Source organism: Martes martes (assembly GCF_963455335.1).
Source record: "Martes martes genome assembly, contig: scaffold_120, whole genome shotgun sequence".
NCBI lineage: Eukaryota > Metazoa > Chordata > Mammalia > Carnivora > Mustelidae > Martes > Martes martes.
In genome coordinates this window covers 163,100-183,507 of record NW_027666658.1, presented here as the reverse complement: position 1 = coordinate 183,507, position 20,408 = coordinate 163,100, and the positions used below count along the sequence as shown (strand labels likewise).

The 20,408-nt window shown below is 56.8% G+C and overlaps 1 protein-coding gene across 3 annotated transcripts; it reads left to right on the top strand.

Moving 5' to 3' along the window:
- Positions 1-653: 653 nt before the first annotated feature.
- LOC308337854 (solute carrier family 2, facilitated glucose transporter member 5) lies at positions 654-19,716 on the top strand. 3 transcript variants are annotated; one of them, XM_080831397.1, is made up of 13 exons: positions 654-854; positions 1,210-1,300; positions 7,634-7,732; positions 8,330-8,490; positions 10,568-10,692; positions 14,155-14,307; positions 16,650-16,775; positions 16,906-17,093; positions 17,200-17,310; positions 17,750-17,851; positions 18,198-18,273; positions 18,739-18,866; positions 18,959-19,716. In XM_080831397.1, the coding sequence occupies exons 2-13, from the start codon at positions 1,268-1,270 to the stop codon at positions 19,160-19,162; spliced, it is 1,506 nt and encodes a 501-aa protein (XP_080687523.1). In that variant the 5' UTR covers positions 654-854; positions 1,210-1,267; the 3' UTR covers positions 19,163-19,716. The 3 variants fall into 3 exon arrangements, with proteins under 3 accessions (XP_080687523.1, XP_080687522.1, XP_080687524.1); XM_080831398.1 differs by lacking the exon at positions 654-854 and adding an exon at positions 9,759-9,909 and having other exon boundaries at positions 1,072-1,300; XM_080831396.1 differs by lacking the exon at positions 654-854 and having other exon boundaries at positions 922-1,300.
- Positions 19,717-20,408: the final 692 nt, after the last annotated feature.

Sequence of the window (20,408 nt, the reverse complement as noted above, 5' to 3'; positions counted from 1 at the left end):
GGGGCCCCCCAACGCACACGCCCAGGCCCTTCGTCACCCTCCTAACAGTCTCCTGCGTGTAAGACCCTGGTCACAATTCCCAAGCCTGCTACTGATGTAGGAACGGCGCCCGGCACACAGTGGACTCCTGGTTATTTATTTGGGAAAGGATGGGGGTACGCCTGGTGACTCAGTTGGTTTAAGCATCTGCCTTTGGCTCAGGTCATGATCTCAAGATTCTGGCTCCTGGCTCAGCAGGGAGGCTACTTCTCCCTCTGCCTCTGCCGCTCCCCCTGCTTGGGCGCACTCTCTCTCTCTCTCTCTCTCTCTTCTGACAAATAAGTAAAATCTTAAAAAAAAAAAAAATTGGGGAAGGAGGGAGAGGAGTGGCTGAATTAATAATAGATTTGCACCACAGCAAGTAAAACAGGAAATAGGTCCCGTAAAGACGAAAGCCTGTGGGCCTTGTGGGACTCTGCTCTGGATTTTGGCCCCTTGACCCGGGCTGCCCAGCCTTCCAAGGAAGCCCACGCTCCAGCTGCGGCGCGGACACGCGCTGAGCACAGGAGGAGGCCTGTGGCCTGTTTGTGCCTGGCGGACACGGTGGACCCAGGCCAGCAGCCGTGACTCACTTTCCCTGCCCTGCAGATAAAGGCATCTGAGCTATTTACTGCCTTTACAGAAGTGATGATCACACGGAAAGTCGCATCTTCGGGCCCCACAGGTCCTCGCAAAGGAAAATAAAGTCTCGGAGCAAGTGTGGTGCGGTTATTTGAGGAAAAGCCGACTCCCAGAGAGACGGGCTGCGGGCTTCCTGGCAGGGACCACTTCCCAGAAACCTCCGGTGACCCTAACCCTTGGCCACGTGCTACCTGGTACGATGTGGGGCCGGTGGCTTTCCAAGTGTTTGTGACAGAAATAACTCCCCCAGTCACTCATCACGAGCCCGAGTAGTGGAGGATCTCCAGGGAGCCAACGCCACAGCCCGCCCCATCGGGCAGGCGCTGCCGGCCGTGCAGGGGGGAGGGGGCGCCCGGCGGCTGAGCCAACCCCTAAGCTTTGCATTTAAAAGAAGTGAAAGGAGACACACACACACACACACACACACACACACACACACCCTCGGGAGTCCTGAAAGGGTTATTCAGTGCGGGGCTGGCTGTAAAAATGCTATTGGCTGATCCTTGGCGCGGCCAAAGTACAACCCGAATGTCTTCTGTCTCCATTCAGGGCTTTTGTTATTTTGGCTGAAGGGAAGTCGCAGGCGCTCCCCTCCGGCAGGCCCCAGATGGAGCAGCGGAGTCCGACCAAGAAGGAGGGGGTAAGTGGGCCTCCCGGGGAAGGAAGGAGCGCGGAGCGGCCTGCTGCTGGCGGCGGCTCGGCCCTGCTCCCGGGAGGGCCGGGGCCCGTTGGAGGGAACCTGCGAGCTCGCTTTGGCAGGGACCAGGAGATGGATTCGGGGACACTTAGATTTTGGAGGCTGGCCGGGGATCATTCTCCCCGAACGGCCTTGAAAAGTACCTGCCGCTTTCGTTGTCCCGCAGTGCCTTACCCAGCAAAGCTGGAGGAGAAGGGCCTCTGCCCTCCCCACCCCACCCGCCCCGGCCCCACACAACCCTTGCACGATGCGGGTGACGTGCTTTTCTTGATTTGTTCTGATGGGGGCTTCGGGACACTGGCATTCGGTTCTGGGGCAAGTCACGCGGCGAGGCCGGCGTGGAAAGGGGGAGGATGCGGAGAAGACTCAGAGCGGGCTGGAGCCTGATTCCCATCCGAGAGCAGGGATGCCCGGCCTTTGAGAGGAGAGGCTCCCTTGCTTTCAAGACAAGAGTGTTCTGGCCTCTCCCCTCCTGCCCCACTCCCCTCGCTCAGAGAATTTCGGCTGTCCTTCGAGAGTCTCTTGATTGAGGAGAATGCGGGAAGACAGAGCCTGCGAATTTATTGCGAGGAATTCGCGTTGTAGGCATTGCAACGCATCTGCTTGCATTTGTGGAGACAGAGGTACCTGCCTGTGCCGGCGATGCCTGAGCCAGGCGCAGAGTTGAGACCATTCCACACAGAGGTCGAGAGCACGCTCCGCGGATTCGGGGCAGGTGTGGGAGGCGGGAGGTCCTGGTCCTGTTCCTGCTCCAACCTGTTCTAGCTGCGGGAACGTGGGCACGTTGTTTAACTGTTCTGCGCCTCAGCCTTCTCATCTGCAAAACGGGGATAATAACCAGACCACCCCCTAGGGCTGCTGGACCAATTACCTGGCCCGTCGTGGGTCCCCCATAAATGTTACTACTTTTGCTCATCCTTTAGAGCAGGGCACGAGTGGCATTTGGGGCCCGATGACTCTTTGCTGTGGGGGCCTGGCCTGTGTATTGCAGGCCGTTTAGCAACCTCCCTAGTCTCTACTCATTAGAGGCGTTCTCGTGCTGCGAGAATTAAGTTTTGAAGGTTACTGAGCCTTCCCACGTGGATCTCGTTTGACTCTTGCAACAACCAAGAAAGGTGGGCGTGCTCGGATGTTAAGCCCCTCTATCTCATAGAAAAGGGCTGTGAGTCGACAAGAACTTAGGGGCTTGGGGGCCGCCAGAGGCCCTCATCGGGTCTGTGCCCTCTTTTCAAAGAGGAATGCCCTGGCCAGCTCTGCCCCCAGATGAGGCCTCAGGCGAACAGAAAAGCCCCGCATGGTGGTCCCTGAAAGGAAGCCACGCATCTGGAGAGGGTATGATTAAAATGGTCACGTGCAGCACGTACGGGCTGATTCTAGCTAGATGCCTGCCCCCTGGATTCTCCAAAGAAGGAAGCCTGTGCTCCAGGGGCGGAGGGTTGGGGTGGGGGCGGGGGGGGGGTGGAGGTCTCCCCTTCCCGCTGCCTGAGCCAGACCTGCCGCCTTTGGACAAAAGCCAGGACACGTGCTGGGCTTCCTGGGATGCATGAAAACGGAATGATTCCCGTGGTGGCTGTGGGAATATCTGCGGGTTACTGAGGGAAGCCCAGGGGGGCATTTTGGAGCCGAGGAAAAGTTGGGGGGCCCGGGAAGCCTGCAGAGAACTGGGGCTGCGTGGGGCTGATGGGGGGGCGCCCTCTGTCCCCCCCTTTGGCTGTGTGACCTTGGCCTCATTGGCCTTTGGCTTCCTCATATGTAAAGAGAAAAGACCAGAATCTGACCAATGTGCATCCAGGATTTTTCTTCCAAGAAAAAGGACTCTTGGCCTGAAGGGGGAAACATGAGCCAAGTGTTTTTAGAAAATGAAGACATAATTTTGGTGGGGGGGGCTGCCTCCATCAACAGCACACCTAGTGTGATGGGATAAGTAACTTCCCTTCTGGTGTGATCGCTGTTGGTAATGAGAGCAGGGCTGTGCGTAGAACTCGCTATAAGCCGAGTATATTTCGTGTATGAACTCATTCATGCTTCACCTCGGTCCTGTGAGGGAGGGAGGGCCGTCCCCATTTTACAGGTGAAGGAGCCGAGACACAGAAGTTCTGTAACTGGCCCAAGGCCACACAGCCAGCAGCAGGAGCGTAGGATCCGATCCCTGGCCTTTGGGTTGCCCCCCCCCTCCCCCCTCCCCCGCCCCGTGCTCGAAACCACCAGAGCCACAAGGCAAGACACTTCTCCTGTCCCCCAGCCGCACCTAGGCCTCCCTTTCTGTTTGCGAACTTTGGGATCGAAAGTGTGAGAAAGTGACTGGAAGAGTTAATCATTCATAAGAACTAACTTTTCTGGAGATGTTTGAGTGCTCCTGGGAGATTCCGGACAGCGGGAATGGATGTAGGAAGCAGATTCCCAAAGGGAGCTGTTTTGGGGGCAGATCTCCCTTCCCAGCAGCCTTGAATCACATCCAGTTGGAAGCCTGGCCCTGAGGGTGGCTTTTTAACGAAGCCTGAAAATGTGTTCGGTGTTATGAAACAGGAAGCCGGTTTACTGTGGGCATGAGGAACGTGCAGTTGCTCCCAAAAGCATAGCTGAGTCATGGCTCCCCTCGGCCTCTGAGGAGACACCCCACCCCCCTTCATGTCTGAAGGCCACTTGTCATTTTTACAAGCTGCTGGGAGACCTGGGCCCCTTCCCCCTCATGCCCTACTCCAGCCCAGTACTAGATCTCTTTCCCTCCTGGAAAGCCTACAAAAAAAAAAAAAAAAGAAAAAGAAAGGAAGGAAGGAAGGAAGGAACAAAGGAGAGAGGAAGGGAGGACAGAGGAAAGAGGAAAGAAAAAAAAGGAAAGAAAGGAAGGAAGGAGTGGAGGAAGGAAGGAAGAAAAGAGAAAAGAAGAGAAAAAAGAAAAGAAATAGGAAAAGAAAAGAAAAACCGTGGTTTGCTTTTACATGCCTTTTAAGTCTAGTACCTTTCCTGAGACCGTAACTCACAGACCATGCAATTTACCCATGAAAAGTATACAATTCGGATAAAATACACAAATGTACAGTGCTGCAGCCATCAGCACAGGTAAGTTTAGACCATTCTCATCACCCCTAAAAGAACCCCGTGCCCCGTGGCAGTAACCCACATCTCTCCCCAGGCCCTGGTGACCACCCAGCTACCGTCTGTGTCTCCCTAGATTTGCCTGTTTTGGACCTTTCGCAAAGACGAGGGCAGACAGCAGGGGCTCCTCTGCGACTGGCTGCCTTCACTTGGCATGTTTTCAAGGTCCAGCCACCGTGTGTCCCGCGCATCCGTCCTTCGTCTTTCCTTCTGGTCAAGTCGCCTTCCGTTGTCTGGATGCATGGCACCTGTTGATACATTCATCAGTTGATCCATATTTGGATGGTTTCCAGCTCGGGGCTGATAGGAATAATGATGCCATGAACATTTGTGTTCAAGTGTTTGCATGCACGTGTCTTTCTTTCTCTTGGGGGGACACCTGTGCGTGGGACCGCTGGGTCACACGGTTACTCTGTTTAACTTTGTGAGGACTCAATGGTCCTCCCTCGATGGTACCCAGAGCCAGCGCTTCTGCCCCTGGCTCAGCCACGCCCCTCACCCAAGCCCCTGTTCACTTCTGGCTCCTCTTTATTTATTTATTTATTTATTTATTTATTTATTTGACAGACAGAGATCAGAAGCAGGCAGAGGCAGGCAGAGAGAGAGGGAGAAGCAGGCTCCCTCCGAGCAGAGAGCCTGATGTGGGGCTCGATCCCAGGACCCTGAGATCATGACCTGAGCCAAAGGCAGAGGCTTAACCCACTGAGCCACCCAGGCGCCCCCTGGCTCCTCTTTTAAACCACTTCTGTGGTTTTTTCCCTCTGCAGAGCTCACTACAGTGATAGTTAAACTATTAAATTATTAGGTTGGGGTTTTTTTTTTTTTAAATGTCTGCCTTCCCCATTGGACCGTGATGTGGAGGGTGGCCGATCTGCTCACCAGACTGTGGCGTGGTGTCTGAAATAGAGTCAGGTCTCAGCCACTATTTGTTTAATGAATGAAGGCATTTGGACAGCGTGGTCGGCGAGAACCTACCCAGAATGTGTTTACGGTTTCAACGGAGGGTAACCCCTGACTCCTACGGGTCCAGAGAACGTCCCTGTAGCTTGAATTCAGGGAGGAAGACAAAGCACGAACGTTAAGTTGTACGCTCTGTGCTTAGAGACTCCGCGGTTGGAGTTCTTCCTCGTATGTTCACTGGGATCTCCTAAAAGCAGTCCGGGCCCGGCCGGCCGTGGCGCCTGGCAGCGTCCTGCCTTCTGGGGCACCAGCCGCCTCCCCAGCGGAGCTCTGCTAAGGACTTCAAACCAGAGGACCCACGAGAGCAGAAAGTGGTCAGGAGGGGCCCTTGGCAGTTTGAGTGAAGCCTATTGTGTTTCTAGTCAATCGTTTACCTGGAAGAGAATTAGAAGAGGAGCACTGTTCATCAGTTTCCTGCCTGCCCGCCCGCCTTCCTCCTTCCCCCTTCCCCAAAATCAAGCAATAGAACAGCCCTGTATCCCCAGCACTTAGAACAATGACCTATGGAGGGTGCCTCCATATGTCTACGTCAGAGGGAAGGAGGGAGGGAGGGGCTGCCCAGAGCACTTCCCGGGGGAGCTAGGGCAGCCCAGTCTTGCGTCTGGGGTGAGGGGGGTGTGTGCGTGTTCCTTCCTGCGCCCTCCCCACCTTTAGCAAGCACAGGGCAGCCCGGGAACCCACTTTCTCTCCTGGGCACCATCACCGCCCCCCCACTTTGGTCACCTCCTCCCCACGCTGGCCCCAGGGGATGGTGGGGGCTGAGGAGAGACTGGAAACCAGAGCCCATGCTTCTTACCTCCTTGCCAGAAACTTCCTGCTGACTGAACCGCTTGTTAACTCCTTTGGTGGAGGGAAGAGAGGGCGAGGTTTCATTTACGGGGCCTCCGGGCAGGTCTCGCCCCTGCTGCTTGGATGTTAACCGGCTCGTGCTCTCCGGGGCCCCGGGACAGGGCAGGGATGGCCGCGGCGTCTCTGCCGCCCGCCTGGCCCCTCACTCAGCTCTCTGCAGAGGCGCTGCTTGGAGGGAGACTTGGAGGGAGACCCGGGGACCTCGGCAGCCATGAGGGAGCACGTGTCCGCCGGACGGGGCCTCCGTGGGAGCACGGGGAGGAAGATGCTCCAGGGGCGGCTTCTGAGAGCCACGTCCAGGCCCCGGTCAGTGGATTCACCTCCACAGCTCGACGCTTTCGTGATTCAACCTTGCAACAGCTGAGGGAGTGTGATTGATCCTCTTCTTAAAGAGGAGGAAACTGAAGATTCTAGCAATTAAGCTAGAAAGTGGCAGCGGGCAGATGCAAGATGAAATCTGTAGATTCTGAGCCCCTGGGGGGCTCAGTCGGTTGAGCGTCTGCCTTTGGCTCCGGTCATGATCCCAGGGTCTTGGGATCAAGTCCTGCGTCAGGCTCCCAGCTCAGCGGGGAACCTGCTTCTCCCTCTCCCTCTGCCGCTCCCCCCTTCTCTTGTTCTCTCTTTCTCTCTCTCTGTCAAATAAATATCTTAAAAAAAAAAAAAAGAAATCTGTATATTCTAGAGAAAAACTTTTTCCACTTTTATTTTTCTCCAATTTTTCGTGACTTTACTAACGACTTCCCCCTCGTCGTTAAATAAGTGTTCAGTTTCCTCAGTGTCAAAGGGGAACGTGATCACAGAACATGCGTGTTTGAGTCCCCAGAAACCTGTATTTAAAGATTTTCTCCTCGTGCCTGTTAAAGCAAAAATCCAGAGGCTCGAGGAAGTCAGTCCGTGGCCCTAAAGAAACAGAATTGTTCACGTTTTCTCCCCTTCGATTGTTAGGGGAGGACTTGAGCACTGCTGGCTGCTGTTGGCAAACGGGCGCGCAGTGGCATGGTGGGAGCATTTCGGCCAGAGGTAGAGTGTTGGAGCCGGGGAACTTCGGTGTCTTTCTGACCCGGTGGTTTCCAGGGGCAGTCGCTTCCCCCAACCAGGCCGACATTTAGCGATGGCTGGAGACACCCGGGGACGGGTGGTTGCACGGCGCATCCGGGACAGCCCCCCAGAGCAGAGAATCATCTAGCCCTTAAATGCTGCGGTTCAAGGAACTTTCTACGAGGTGGTAGAGGAAGGTTTCAAGACAGGGAGCAGCAGAAAGACAACAGATCCCCAGATTTGTCTTGCGTCCTTCGAGAAGACTTTGGGGTAAAAGCTCCCTCGAACCCCAGCTGCTTCCTATGACCTAAGCCAGGATGTCTCCTCCCACAGAGGCTGACGCTGGTACTTTCACTGGCGACGCTGATAGCCGCCTTTGGGTCATCCTTCCAGTATGGGTACAACGTGGCCGCCGTTAATTCCCCTGCCGAGGTAGGTCGCTGGGGGGAGTGAGACGCAAACCCCCCACCCCTGCCAATGGGTTGGGGGTTTGGAGCAGCTCGTGCCTGGAAGTGGCCTCCGGGGGGGCGGCCCATGCACCCGGGGGCGCACGGTCGGCCCTCAGGTCACGGGGGAGAGAGATACCCACGAGACACAGCGCAGGCCCAAGGGAGTGACTTGTGGGCACATGGGGGTGAACCGGGTGCCTGGCCTCGGCTTCTCACAGACAGTCAGGCCTGGCTGTGCACCCAGGGGCTGGCCTCGGGGGCGCGGTGGCGGGGGGGGGGGCTCTGGTCTCCCGCAGCCTTGCACTCTCTAGAGGAGTCTGGAGGGTCAGAGGTCGTCCAAAGGCCTGGAGGACTGGGGTTAGCCACGTCCTGGGCAGGGTGCCTGTCAGAGGCCTGGCATCTCCCCGCGTGGGTGCCCCTGCTGGCAGCTCTTCCTACCACTCTGTCCCTCCTCCCTGCCACTCACTAGTGTCGCTTCTGTGTGCCCAGGCCGTCCCCTGGGGGGCCTGACGGCTCACGCTGTGCTTTCTGCAAAACCGGGTCAAGTTATTTCCGTGCTGTCTTCTGCTTTGTTCTCCAGCTCATGAAAGCGTTTTATAACCAGACCTACTATGAGCGCAACAATAACTACATAAACGAGTTTTCCTTGACGTTGCTGTGGTCTGTTTCCGTGTCCATGTTCCCGTTTGGAGGCTTCCTCGGCTCCCTCATGGTCGGCCCCTTGGTGAATAAATTTGGCAGGTAAGGCCAGGTGAATCTCCAGCTCCTGAAACTCCCAGACCCCGACCATTCAAACCTAAGCCTAAAGCCGAATTCGTTTTTTTGTTGGTAAAACTAGGTAATAACCGGCGTGATGATTTCTGTTTCCTAATAGGGTCTTAAGAAGACCCGATGTTGACCAAGTGTCTGGGGACGGAGGCAGGGTCTAGAAGTGGGTGTGGCGGGTCTCGGGCTCTGGGGGCAGGTCCAGAAAGACCAGAATGTACTTCCCAGCTCCCGACTCGCTCCCTCTCGCTGTTCTCCTGCCTTGCGGGTATGTTCCTTACCAAAACCAAAACATGATCTCTCCTCCTCTGTGTGTGTGTGTGTGTGTGTGTGCGCGCGCTTTTAAAGGATTCAAACCCCCAGTAACAGGGCCACGATGTCAGTCCCAATGTAGGTCACAGTACAGTGTTCTTGAACTCTGCTTCCCAAACAAACACAAACTCACTGCTCTGTCCTTTTACCTTGGGATCAAGTAATATGCAAAACAGCCCAAATTAAATTCCCATAAAACTCTGAAATGGCTGAGATGACTGTCAGGCCTTCCAGTGTGAAACCACCTGGTCCCTGGCAACTCTCCCTATGAGTGTTGTAAACGTCAAGGGCAGAGCTCCTATCTTAGCCCCTAATTCTAGAAGCATTAGAGGTTGTATATCTGATTCCAAAAAAGGTCCTTAAGACATCACACACCCTCGTGTAAATTCCATGGGCATGAGAGAGCGGCCTTGTTACTCGTGGTATGTAAGAGCTCCTCCCCTCCAGCCCCTTCCCTTGGCGAACGAGCACACAGAGGCTAGGTGAGGTCAAATCATCTTCTTGGCCACAGATCTTGTTAGCTTGAGAGTCAAGGCCAGAACCCAGCACCCTCTCCAGTACTTTTCAAAAAGAGTCCCAGATTAGAAACATCCAACCTCTGCTTTGGGATCTAAGATTCTGAGGTCTTCCTGGGAGGTTGGTGTTGGACCTGGCAGTTTCCCCTGCCGGCCAGAGCAGCAGTCGGGTCAGGGATCTGCAGGCCAGGTCTCCTGGAGTAAAGGACTTGAGTCCATGTTGATCCGTTTGGTCCAGATGGAGCAGACAGTTGCTTGCCCAGCTGTCTGCTTGAGAACGTGATAAAAATGCTATTCACTTGCTTGTGGTGTCCGTACATAACCGTAGCAACTAACAATTTATTGACGGGTTCCTGTGTGCCAGGCTCTAGCCTTAGCTTGTGTTTTTAGAGTTTTCAGGGTTTTTTTTTTTTTAAGGGTTTTTAGTTCCTCCAGTCCACACAACAGCCCCATCCCCTTTTTCAAACTGGGAAAACAAAACACAGAGAGATGCTGTCCTTTAGCCAAGATTATACAGCTGGGAGGAAATTCCATCTCTGGGCCTGTCCAAGCAACACTGTCGTATCAGGCAAGTATCTTCTCGATCTGTTGCTTTATTGCTTAATCACACACATAGTATCTTTTTCATACAAGATGTTTACATGTTCAAGTGGTCAGACTTAAACTCTCATTTATAGTTTTTGCCTTTTGTGTCTGAAGACAGCCTTCCCTACCTGCCTGGAGTCACAAAGATAGTCTTCTGTCATTTAAAAAATAATGTTACAGTTTTGTTTTTCCCAGACAGATGTGGCATTTTAACCCTGAAAGATTTTTCTGTATGCTGTTGAATTCAGTCTGCTAATATTTCATGTACGATTTTTTCCATCTTTGTGATACCCGTGAGGTTGGCCCTATACATTTCTTCTAACGTCCTTACCTGATCTGGTTTCAAAATTCTACTAACATCATGCGAGTTGATGATTTCAAAAACCCTTAAGTGTATCGTAGCATTCGGTTCTTCCCCTCTGCTCTCCGTGACCGATGTGCTCTGCACTGTGGTCATCTCCATCAGCTCCCACAGAGACTGTGCCTCGGCCAGGCTGTGCACTTGACCCCTCTCCGCCTTCGATCACAGACGGAAGCAGCCGCAAAGCCCACTGCTATAACTGGCCAGACGCTTGGTGAACATCTGTTAAAGGAATGAATGAATCCTCCACCCAGACTAACTGACACTTCGTCCTCTGCAGGAAAGGGACTTTGCTCTTCAACAACATCTTCTCCATTGTACCCGCGATCTTAATGGGGTGCAGCGAGGTCGCCCGGTCGTTCGAGATGATCATTGTGTCCAGACTTTTGGTGGGAATATGTGCAGGTAAATAATGCTGGGCTGCGCTGCCGCTCTCGGGGAGGAGGGGCAGGTGCTGAGGTCTGGGCCATTCGGGGGCCACCGGAGCACGCAGGCGCAGCAGAAGCTGCGTGTGCCTCCGCCCTGAACTGAAACCCCGGAGGCTACACTGAGTCTCAGGTGCATTCAGGGGCAAGCATCCCTGTGCCACTTCCTGCAGAGAGAGCCAGAAATACAGGATCCTGTGCAGAGGTGGGCTTTCATCTGGCCCTTTGTCTGTGTTTTCTCAACAGCAGGCGGCCAGTGAGTGGGCGGTGACCCTGATTAGTGAGCAGCGTTGTTTTTTTTTTCTAGACAGACTAGACAGTGTCATGTGTCATTAAAGATAAGGATTGTCTTCTGGAACTTTTGCTTCGGTTACTGATAATGTATGAAAATCAGGCTGCAAGGTCAAACGTGTTTCTGTATTTTTTACTGTGGGTCACGGCTAGAAAAGCATGACAGTCCAACGGACAAATCCCTCCTACTGAGAGCAGGAAGGTGAAGTTTGCAAAGGGCTCCGCAGAGGTCCTCTTGCGCTTCCTCCTCCGTGGCCCACCTGCTGCACAGAGTAGGGACTGGCTGGGGTCTCTGGCCTCGCAAACCCTCCAAAGCCATCCTTGAAGTCTGCGCTCCCCCATCATTGCTTCCGACCAGAGAGATGGGGTTAAAGCCGCGCTTGCGACCTTCCCCTGACTTGGCATTCTTCTGTAGACTGTAGTTCCCGGGCCTGGGGGTGGGGGGCGAGCGGGACGCCCACTCTCGGAGCCGTGCGCTTTCTGGGTGGGCACCCAGGGCGAGCACCCCCAAGATGCCGCATCCTGGGCGCCTTGCCGGCAACCCCACACCCGGCCCTGGCAGTGCCAACGAGTCTCATTTTCTCCTTCCAATCACGGGGCTGGGGGTGGACAGATATCCCGGCCGCATGTCAGCAAGCCCCTCAGGGGGCACTGGGGACAGTGGGGGACGCAGCACAGAACCTGGAGTCGGGGGAAACGGCGAGGAACTGAGGGGCCGGAGAGAAGAAGAGGAAGATCCTGGAAGAGAGGAGAGGTCCTGTGGTGGGGAGAGTGATGGGCCTGGGACAAGCTTCCCTCTGCCTCCCCCGCCGAGCCCCGAGGGCGCCTGGCCTGACTCCCCCGCAGCAGGGCTGGGCTAGTGATTCTGGGAGGCGCTGGCTGTGGGCAGGTGCAGGCAAGCACTTTTCTGTGGACCATCCAACCCTTTAGGGCTGGTTCCAGTGGGGAACTATTAGGCTCCAAAAGATAACGAATCACAAACCCCCACCCTTACTCTTAAATAAGCAGGACTTTCAAGTCCGTGGGTCTCAGAAGTTTTGGCCTCAGGGCCCTTCTTACCCTCTTAAAATCACTGAGGGCTCCAGAGAGCTTTTTGCTCCTGTGGGTTGTATTGGTCAATATTTACAACTTAGAAGTTGCAACCAAGGGGCGCCTGAGTGACTCAGCCGGTGCAGCGTCTGCCTTCGGCTCTTGAACCCAGGGTCCTGGGATCGAGCCCCATGTCCTGCTCAGAGGGGAGTTTGCTTCTCCCTCTCCCTCTGCCCCTCCCTGCCCTGCTCATGCTCGCTCGCTCGCTCTCTCAAATAAATAAATAAAAATCTAAAAAAAGAAAGAAAAGATTGCAACCAAGATATGTTCATTTAATTCATTTAAATGGTGACCAGAAGCCCGTTATAAGAGCTATATATCCTAAAACCAAAACACTTAGTGAGAAGAAGGGTATTGCTTTGCGTTTTTGCAAATCTCTTTAATGTCTGGCTTCAGAGACGACAGCTGGCTTCTCCAACCTGCTTCTGCGTTCCGGTGGCTATGGTACCACGTCCCATGTAGCCTCTGGAACGCTGCACTGTGTGCTCACGGGAGAAGGGGAACGAACCTCAGCATTCTTAGAAAATGCTTTGATCTCACAGGCCCCCTGAGAAGGTGTCAGGAGTTTCCTAGGTCCTCGGATCCCATCTGGCTCTCACGTCCTAACCCATTCACGGTTCGTTCTTTCACACAGCTCCCGAGATAGTCAGGAAGCTGAGCGAGCCAACAGCCTGCCGCTCAGACATCCTAAAAAGGAAGGGAATGACTGCTCTGCCAACGAGGGTACGGAGACAAAGGGGATGCAGGGACAGACAGCGGGATGTGAGATTCGCTGGCTCACCGTCAGTCAGTTCATGTGGCAAGAAGGCCAAGTGCTTTCACCGAAGAGATTTCAAATGTAAAAGCCACCTTCTCCGACTCGGTCCCAACAGGCCCACTGGGATTGCCCATTGGCAATCAGAACGGAAATTGCTTTCCACCAGCACAAAGGGGACCCCGTCCTTTCACAAACCTCCTGATGTTTGCCTCTTGGACTTTTGTCCCTGTCATGTGAAGTACTTGCTGCTGAGATGTGGGGATCCCCCCACCCGCCGGGCCCTGAGTGGTGACCACAGAGCCCGCCCCTCGAGGGCCCCTGCTTCCTCCCAGCCCTCTGGGCACTAGGCCTGCAGGGTCTCCCCATACACATACCCCACCAGACTTCTCAAGGCTGCTGCAAAGACTGCCCCTCTTTGCTCGGACAACTGGGAAGGGCCAGTGTGAACAGCAGCGAGCCTCTGCTGAAACTCCGAGCAGATATCCTTGGGCAGAATCGCCAGGCTTGAACCCTTGGCTCTCAGACGCTTCCTCCTGTCCGGATGTCATCCAATACCCACCTGCGGCCAGCAGCTCCAACTCCACGCACCCCCACACTGTCCCCTCCACCTCCCCGTGGCCAGAGCCCCCCTCAGACCCACGTGTCTCTGAGCCCCAGGCTGACTCCTGGCGGGGTGTTCAATACTGGAACTCGGGACCACCCACCCGACCCCCGTCCAAGATTCTCAGCCTCTTGTTGGGCTTCTGGGAGAATTAAATGGGAAAATACTTCCGAGCCTATAAAATCTAAGTCCCACCTGTTCTTCCTTGTCCCGGTAAGACGAGAAAACTAAACAGTGGGCGTTGGGAAGTGACCATTGTCCCCCGATATACATTCACGTTTGTGATGCTTGCAGATAGGTGGAGCTCGTGGGCAGGGGTCCTGGGCCCCATCAGAACAGCTTCCCTCAAGGAGCCAGAGGGGAGAAGGTGCCAGACCACACCTGGGCTTTTCTTCCCTGGCACCAAGCCAGCTAAGAGGGCAGCCCAGGGGGTCAGGCCACCTGTGTCCCCCGGCCCCAGCGACGAGTCGAGAAGAAAGGCTGCTTGTCGATGAACTTCCTGGGCTCAGACGATCCTTTCTTCCCTTACAGTTTAAAGGACGAGGAATTAAAAGAGGGGTTTGCTTTCTCTCGCCGTTTGGAGACACAAGTTTCCGCCCAGCTGCTGTGATGGCTGGATAAAAGTAGACTGTGTTTGGAGACACAGCTTGTCCCTGCCAGACTTAATGTTTCCTGATGGTGTTTTCACGTCAATCCCCTGCCAGGTCTGTCTTCCAACGTTGTCCCCATGTACCTGGGAGAGCTGGCCCCCAAAAACCTGAGGGGGGCCCTTGGGGTGGTCCCTCAGGTCTTCATCACCGTCGGCATCCTCGTGGCTCAGATCTTCGGTCTCCGGAGCCTCCTTGCCAACAAAGAAGGTAAGGTCCGGCCGCCCCAGACGCTAGGCCTCCCTCTGCTCCGACTGGATGCTTCTGCGAGCTGCTCTCTCCTCTCGGGTCGGCTGGCCGGGCTCACCACGCTGCCCGGCCCCACGGTGCTGGCGCAACGTTTGCACAGAACGGGCGCTCAGTACATTGGCGGGGACCGTGTAGCTGACATTTTCCAGTCCCTCAGAGGACATGGGTGAGGGGCTTTGGAAGGAGCGAGAAGGGAGAGCCGTTGCCTGACTCTCTGCCGGCTTCCTCGCTGGCTGTCCACACAGGGGCCCAGGGCTTGGCGGTGACGGCCACTGCCTCTCCAGCCTCCCAGCAACGCTGCTGGGGGGAGGTGGGCTCTGTGATCGTCCCATTCCACAGGCCAGGAAAGGGGGTTCAGGTGGTGAGCCGCAGGGCCTGCCCCGACCCTAGATCCTGACTGTGGAGTCAGTGGCTGTGCACCTGCTATGTGCTGGGCGTGGGCTCCTCTCCCTCCTGGAGAGCCCATGCCCAGCACATAGTAGGTGCACAGTCCCTGGTAACTACACTGCTTCTGCATGATACCCCCCCTTCAGGTCTCAGGGTTCGATCCTCAGAAAGAGAGATCACCCTTAACAGTCACACCAGCCAGAACGTAAAACGTACTTATTGTGGGCCAGGCCCCAGGACTTCATACTAATTCCACTCAATCCTCCAAACAACCCTCTAAAGCAGATCCTGGTTTTACACCCATTTTACAGACGCGGAACCTGAGGCACAGAGAGGTTGGGTAATACGTCCAGGGTCTCCTTTAGGATGTGTCTCCAGGTGGCTTGGGCCGAGGTCCATGTTTAACGGCCACTGTCCCCCTTTCAGTCACCCTCGTAAGGAGCAGGGACCAGGGGTTAAGGGGTGAGTTCCTGTCTCCCAGCGATGGCACGTAAATGATTGGCAGGACGCAGGCAGTCTGCAGAGCCCCAGTGTCCCGGGGGACGTGCCTGCTGGTGTGCGGCAGGGAGTGGCCGGTTCTGCCCCGGGAGGGGAGCCTCAGAGAGGGCAGAGGGCCTGGGGCAGGGGTGGGGGAGGAGCAGGACCAGCAGGTCCAGACACCAGGGCCAGGGGGTAGAAACGCAGGAGTTCTTTGTGCATTGCGGGAACCGTAAGTGCCGTGCGGACTGCATTTGTCCATCCTTTCTTGAGACTATTTCACTGGTGGTTCCCTTGCTCTGGGCGGAGTGTGGAGGGTAGGCAGGTAACAGGTGCTCGAGAACAAGGCAAGCAGCCCGGAAGAGAGAAGCGGTGCAGGGGACGGGCGGGCAAGGCGCAGAGGACGAGAAGGAGTCTGGATTTGGCACTTTGGCGTCTCCAAGAGAGTTTCTGTGGAGCGGGTGGGGTGGGGGCCGGAGCCGGACGGCAGTGGCCCAGATCGGAGATCGGACCACACCTGCTGTTGGCTCTGCTGGGCGACGGAGTCGGGAGCAAGGGAAGGCTGCGTTTGCAGGCGTGCGGTGGCGTTGTCCTGGCACCTGCGTCACGACGTGGCTGGTGGGGAAGTGATTAACACCCGAAGAGCCACTCGAGCAGGGCCTGGCACGCAGATGTCCGCGTCATCACGGAGTGTGAGCCCTCGGGGAACGGGGCGAGAGGCAGGGTGTTAGCAGCTCCTAGAAGGAGCCCGAACGACTCACTCACTCACTCACCAGAACATACTTATCGTGAGAAATAACACAGAGAAGGAAGAGCACATAAAACACAAACATACGTATGTTTGCTCCACCCGAAATCAAGCACCTGCGTTTGGTCTGGACGCAGGTCCAAACTGGAGCGGTGCGGGTCAGCCTTCTGCGGGCCCTTGACCCCGGCCTGGTCCCCGCCCCGTGCCGACATTCATCAGCCCATCCTCGCGTCTCCCCGTAGCTGTTTACCACGTTTTGCAAAGACCGAGTCAGTCTTCTGTTTCTGGCCGTCACGCGCCCGGTGCGGGCTGCCGCCGCCAGCGTCAGTTTCTGCCACCGGCTCCCGTCGCGGTTTGCTTCCTTTCCCCTGCGGTGTAGAATTCTGTTTTGCGACTACACCGCGCCTCATGTATCCGTTCTAGCGTCGCGGACATTGGCCTTGTTTGTGGTTCTCGTGTCTGGGGTCACTGCGGCTCGGACCGGTCCAGTTCAGGTGTCCCGGGGGGGCCCGGCACAGTCCTGGGCACGGGAGGAGGTCCCGTGTCACCAGCTCTGGGCCAGGCCCTTAAGGAAACTAGTCTGGGACAGAGCGGCCAGCTGGGGTCCAGGGCAGGGGCGTGGTGGTGGGGGGGCAGAAGGCAGGTGACTTGGCTGGGGCCGGCGCTCACGTGGACACTGGCTTCCCCGCAGGCTGGCCCATCCTGCTCGGGCTGACGGGGATCCCGGCCGCCCTGCAGCTCGTCCTCTTGCCCTTCTTCCCCGAGAGCCCCCGGTACCTGCTGATTCAAAAGAAAGATGAGGCGGCCGCCAGAGACGGTACGGCTTTACCGTGGGGGGGGGGGCAGGGGCTTTACCGTGGGCGAGGGGGCAGGGGATGGAGGCCACAGCGTCCCAGCTCCGGGAAGTTGGGACCCCCTGAGCCCACCCCCCTGCTCCCCTCCCTCAGCGCTGAAGAAGCTGCGGGGCTGGGACGACGTGGGCTCGGAGATGGAGGAGATCCGGCAGGAGGACGAGGCCGAGAAGGCGGCGGGCTTCATCTCCGTGCTCAAACTGTTCAGCATGAGGTCCCTGCGGTGGCAGGTCATCTCCATCATCATCCTCATGGGCGGCCAGCAGCTGTCGGGGGTGAACGCGGTACGGGGGCTGTGGGGCCGGGCCGGGCGGCCGGTGTCATCGCGGGGCTCACCGGATCACGGGCGTCGTCCCGAGGTCCCCACCAGCCTCTGGGGGTCCCTTCCAGATCTACTACTATGCAGACCAGATCTACCTGAGCGCAGGCGTGAACGATCATGACGTCCAGTACGTGACCGTGGGCACCGGGGCCGTCAACGTGCTGATGACCGCCTGTGCCGTGAGTCCCCGACAGCCACCAGCGATGGGGGCATCTGAAGAGTTGGGGGGGGGTTCCTAGCTGAGGAAAGAGCTCGATCTGAGGTGCCTGAGGTCCTCGTCTCCAGCCTCTGGGCTTCTGTCAGATGCCAGCCCGGGCACGCCACCCCCAGGATGGAGACCCTGGCCCCTGGCTCTGGAAGCTTCCACCGTGCAAAGTGGCTCCTCCCCAGTGTCTGACATTTGGGGCTCTTCCTGTGCCAGGGGCAGACGACACCGCTGGCCTGGGTGGTGTGGCGGCTGCTGGGGGGCATAGCCCGCCCGCTTCTCCTCACAAATGCCCCTTCAGAAGGGGGAGTGTGGGGGCATCCTTTGAAGGCAGCTCTAGGCAGAGGTATGCCCCCCCTTCTCTGGTGGGCCTCCTGAACCTCCCGGCTTGCCCTGTGCCCCCTCCCTTGCAGGTGTTCGTGGTGGAACTCCTGGGGAGGCGGGTCCTTCTCCTCCTGGGCTTCTCCGTCTGCTTCACCGCCTGCTGCGTGCTGACGGCCGCTCTGGCCCTGCAGGTGAGGAGGGGGCTTCTGTCCAGCCCCTGCACCCTCGCCTGGATCCCAGGGAAGAAGAGCGGAATGACCTCTGACCAGCTGCACGGAATCAGACGCCTGGGGACCATCCACAGCCCTCCCTCCCCCTCCCCCCAAAACAGCCTGGTGCCCACGAATGGCTGGTTGTCCAGGGGCATCTGGGTGGGGCTGCCTGTTGGAGGAGCCTGGAGCCTTCCTGTCCCAGCCCCCCTTCCTGTCCCAGCCCCCGAAGAGCCCCTGGCTGTATGGGGACCAAGGTTCCCAACGTTCCCCATCTCCGATTGTCCCTGCTTTGCCGGCTGTGATCCCACCTCTTTTCTCCCCACAGGACACAATATCCTGGATGCCTTATGTCAGCATCGCCTGCGTCATCTCCTACGTGGTCGGACATGCCCTCGGGCCCAGTATGTACCGCCGCGCTGGCTCTACGCTGTCCTGGTCTCCTTTCTTGTACCATCAGCCCTAGAAACCTCTGTTCCCTGGAGAGACTCCTTGGAGGGTGGGACGCAGCCCCAGAATGGCTTCTCTCCCTGCCTTCCTATCGCAAAGGGCTTTGGACAGAGCATAATTAGAGTGAGAGTGGAAAGCAGCCTTGACTGTGTGGGTTGAAAGGGGCTGTGGGGTTGGCCTAGAGATCCTTACGGGTGGTCACAGGCCCCTTTTCGGGACATCGCGCGGTGTCACCCACGGTGCCCAGTTCTTGCTGTTGACCCTCTCCTTCTGCTTTACCACCCGCTCAGGAGTTCCCGAGACACACTGCCCCTTAGGTCCCGATGCCTCAGGCCACCTGACATGGCAGGGGCTCCGGGGCCATTTGCTCTGCTTCTGGAGAACACAGCTCTTCCTCTTCTCCCACTCTGTCCCCCCAGGTCCCATCCCCGCGCTGCTGATCACTGAGATCTTCCTGCAGTCCTCCCGGCCGTCTGCCTTCATGGTGGGGGGCAGCGTCCACTGGCTCTCCAACTTCACCGTGGGCTTGATCTTCCCATTCATCCAAGTGAGTGTGCCCTGGGGGCCCCAGATGTGCAAATCCTCGGCAGTAAGGGGAGAACCTTCTCGAGAAAGTGAACCCCCATCCCCTTCCCACAGGTGGGCCTCGGACCTTACAGCTTCATCATTTTTGCTGTGATATGCCTTCTTACCACCATCTACACCTTCCTGGTTGTCCCTGAGACCAAGGGCAAGACATTCATGGAGATCAACCAGATTTTCACCAAGATGAATAAGGTGTCAGAGGTGCACCCGGAGAAGGAGGAACTGAAGGACTTCCCCGTCTCCGCTTCGGGGCTGTGACTCAGAAGAGCAGCTGATAAGCGGGTCTGAGTGGAGCATCCCTCCTGGGCTTTCTTCCTGACCGCCAGGTGTCCGTGAACATCTGGAATGAGGACCAGCCCGGTGTGGAGTGCAGGCCCCACTGGGACCGTCCAAAGGGCTTCTGCGTTGTGTCTCTCCACACTGACCCACCACCGACCCCAGCTCGCAGTGAGCAGGTGCCCCTCACCGAGCTGGGTTCGCCATCGGGTGGCCCCTGATCACACCAGCTCTTACGACCAAAGTCATTACTGGGGCGGCAGGACGGAAGGAACCCCATCTGCCAGAAAAACGAGCTCTTCTGCAGTCCCACGGGTCTGCTCGGGACCGGAGGCAGTCTTCCTCTGGCCAAATCCATCTCCAGAAACACCAGCCCTGGAAAGTGATATGTCCCACGTAATGACGTCTAAGAAGCTGGGACAGGTTCCCGCGAGGACTTTACCGGAGTTGGAGATTGTTAATTGTGAATTCTATTGCTGGAGGACAATGGCATTGCCTCTGTGTGCTCAATAAAACACATATGATCACTTCTCACCAACACCTGCTTCTTTCCTGTGGGGAGTCTGTGCCGAAGCATCAGCCGCTCCAGGGTACGGGTCTGTCCCGGGATCCCGGGATCCCGCTGCCTGGATAGGGCCTGGCGTGGAGGAGGCCCGGAGACAGTATTTGCTGGAGGAAGGGGAGCAGCGAGAGCTGAGGCGGTCGGAGAGTTGTGATCTTTTAAAATTTCGGATCCGGGCTCCTCTGCTTGTCTTCAGGTGCATTGTGAACACCGAGGGGTCCTGAAAGTGAGACCGGGAAGGAGGCCCAGGAGAAGGAGGGTTGCCTCCCTCCCCGACTCCCAAATGTGCAGCAGAGCTGGAGGCTTTTCTTAGAGGGGTGTGTGTGTGTGTGTGTGTGTGTGAGAGAGACAGGATGTGAGATCTGCTCCCGGGTGTGAGGGAGGCAGAGCCAGGGGCTGGGTCGGACAGAGGTGGGATTTAGGAGCAGCCTTTGTCAGGGTAGAATGGGGACCCACTGGTGATGAAATAACTCAAAAGAGTAGCGAGGGCCCAGAACCCCTGCCAGGGTTGGACCACCCTTGACCTCCTGCTGCAGGGGCCTGCCGGGCCAAAGGGGGACCCAGGAAGCAGCCGCATACGTAGGAGCTCTCAACACAGAGGAGCCGTCCAGCCGGGATGTCAGGATCCGGGAGGTGGGAGCTCCTGTCCTTGGTTCTGCCGAGGGG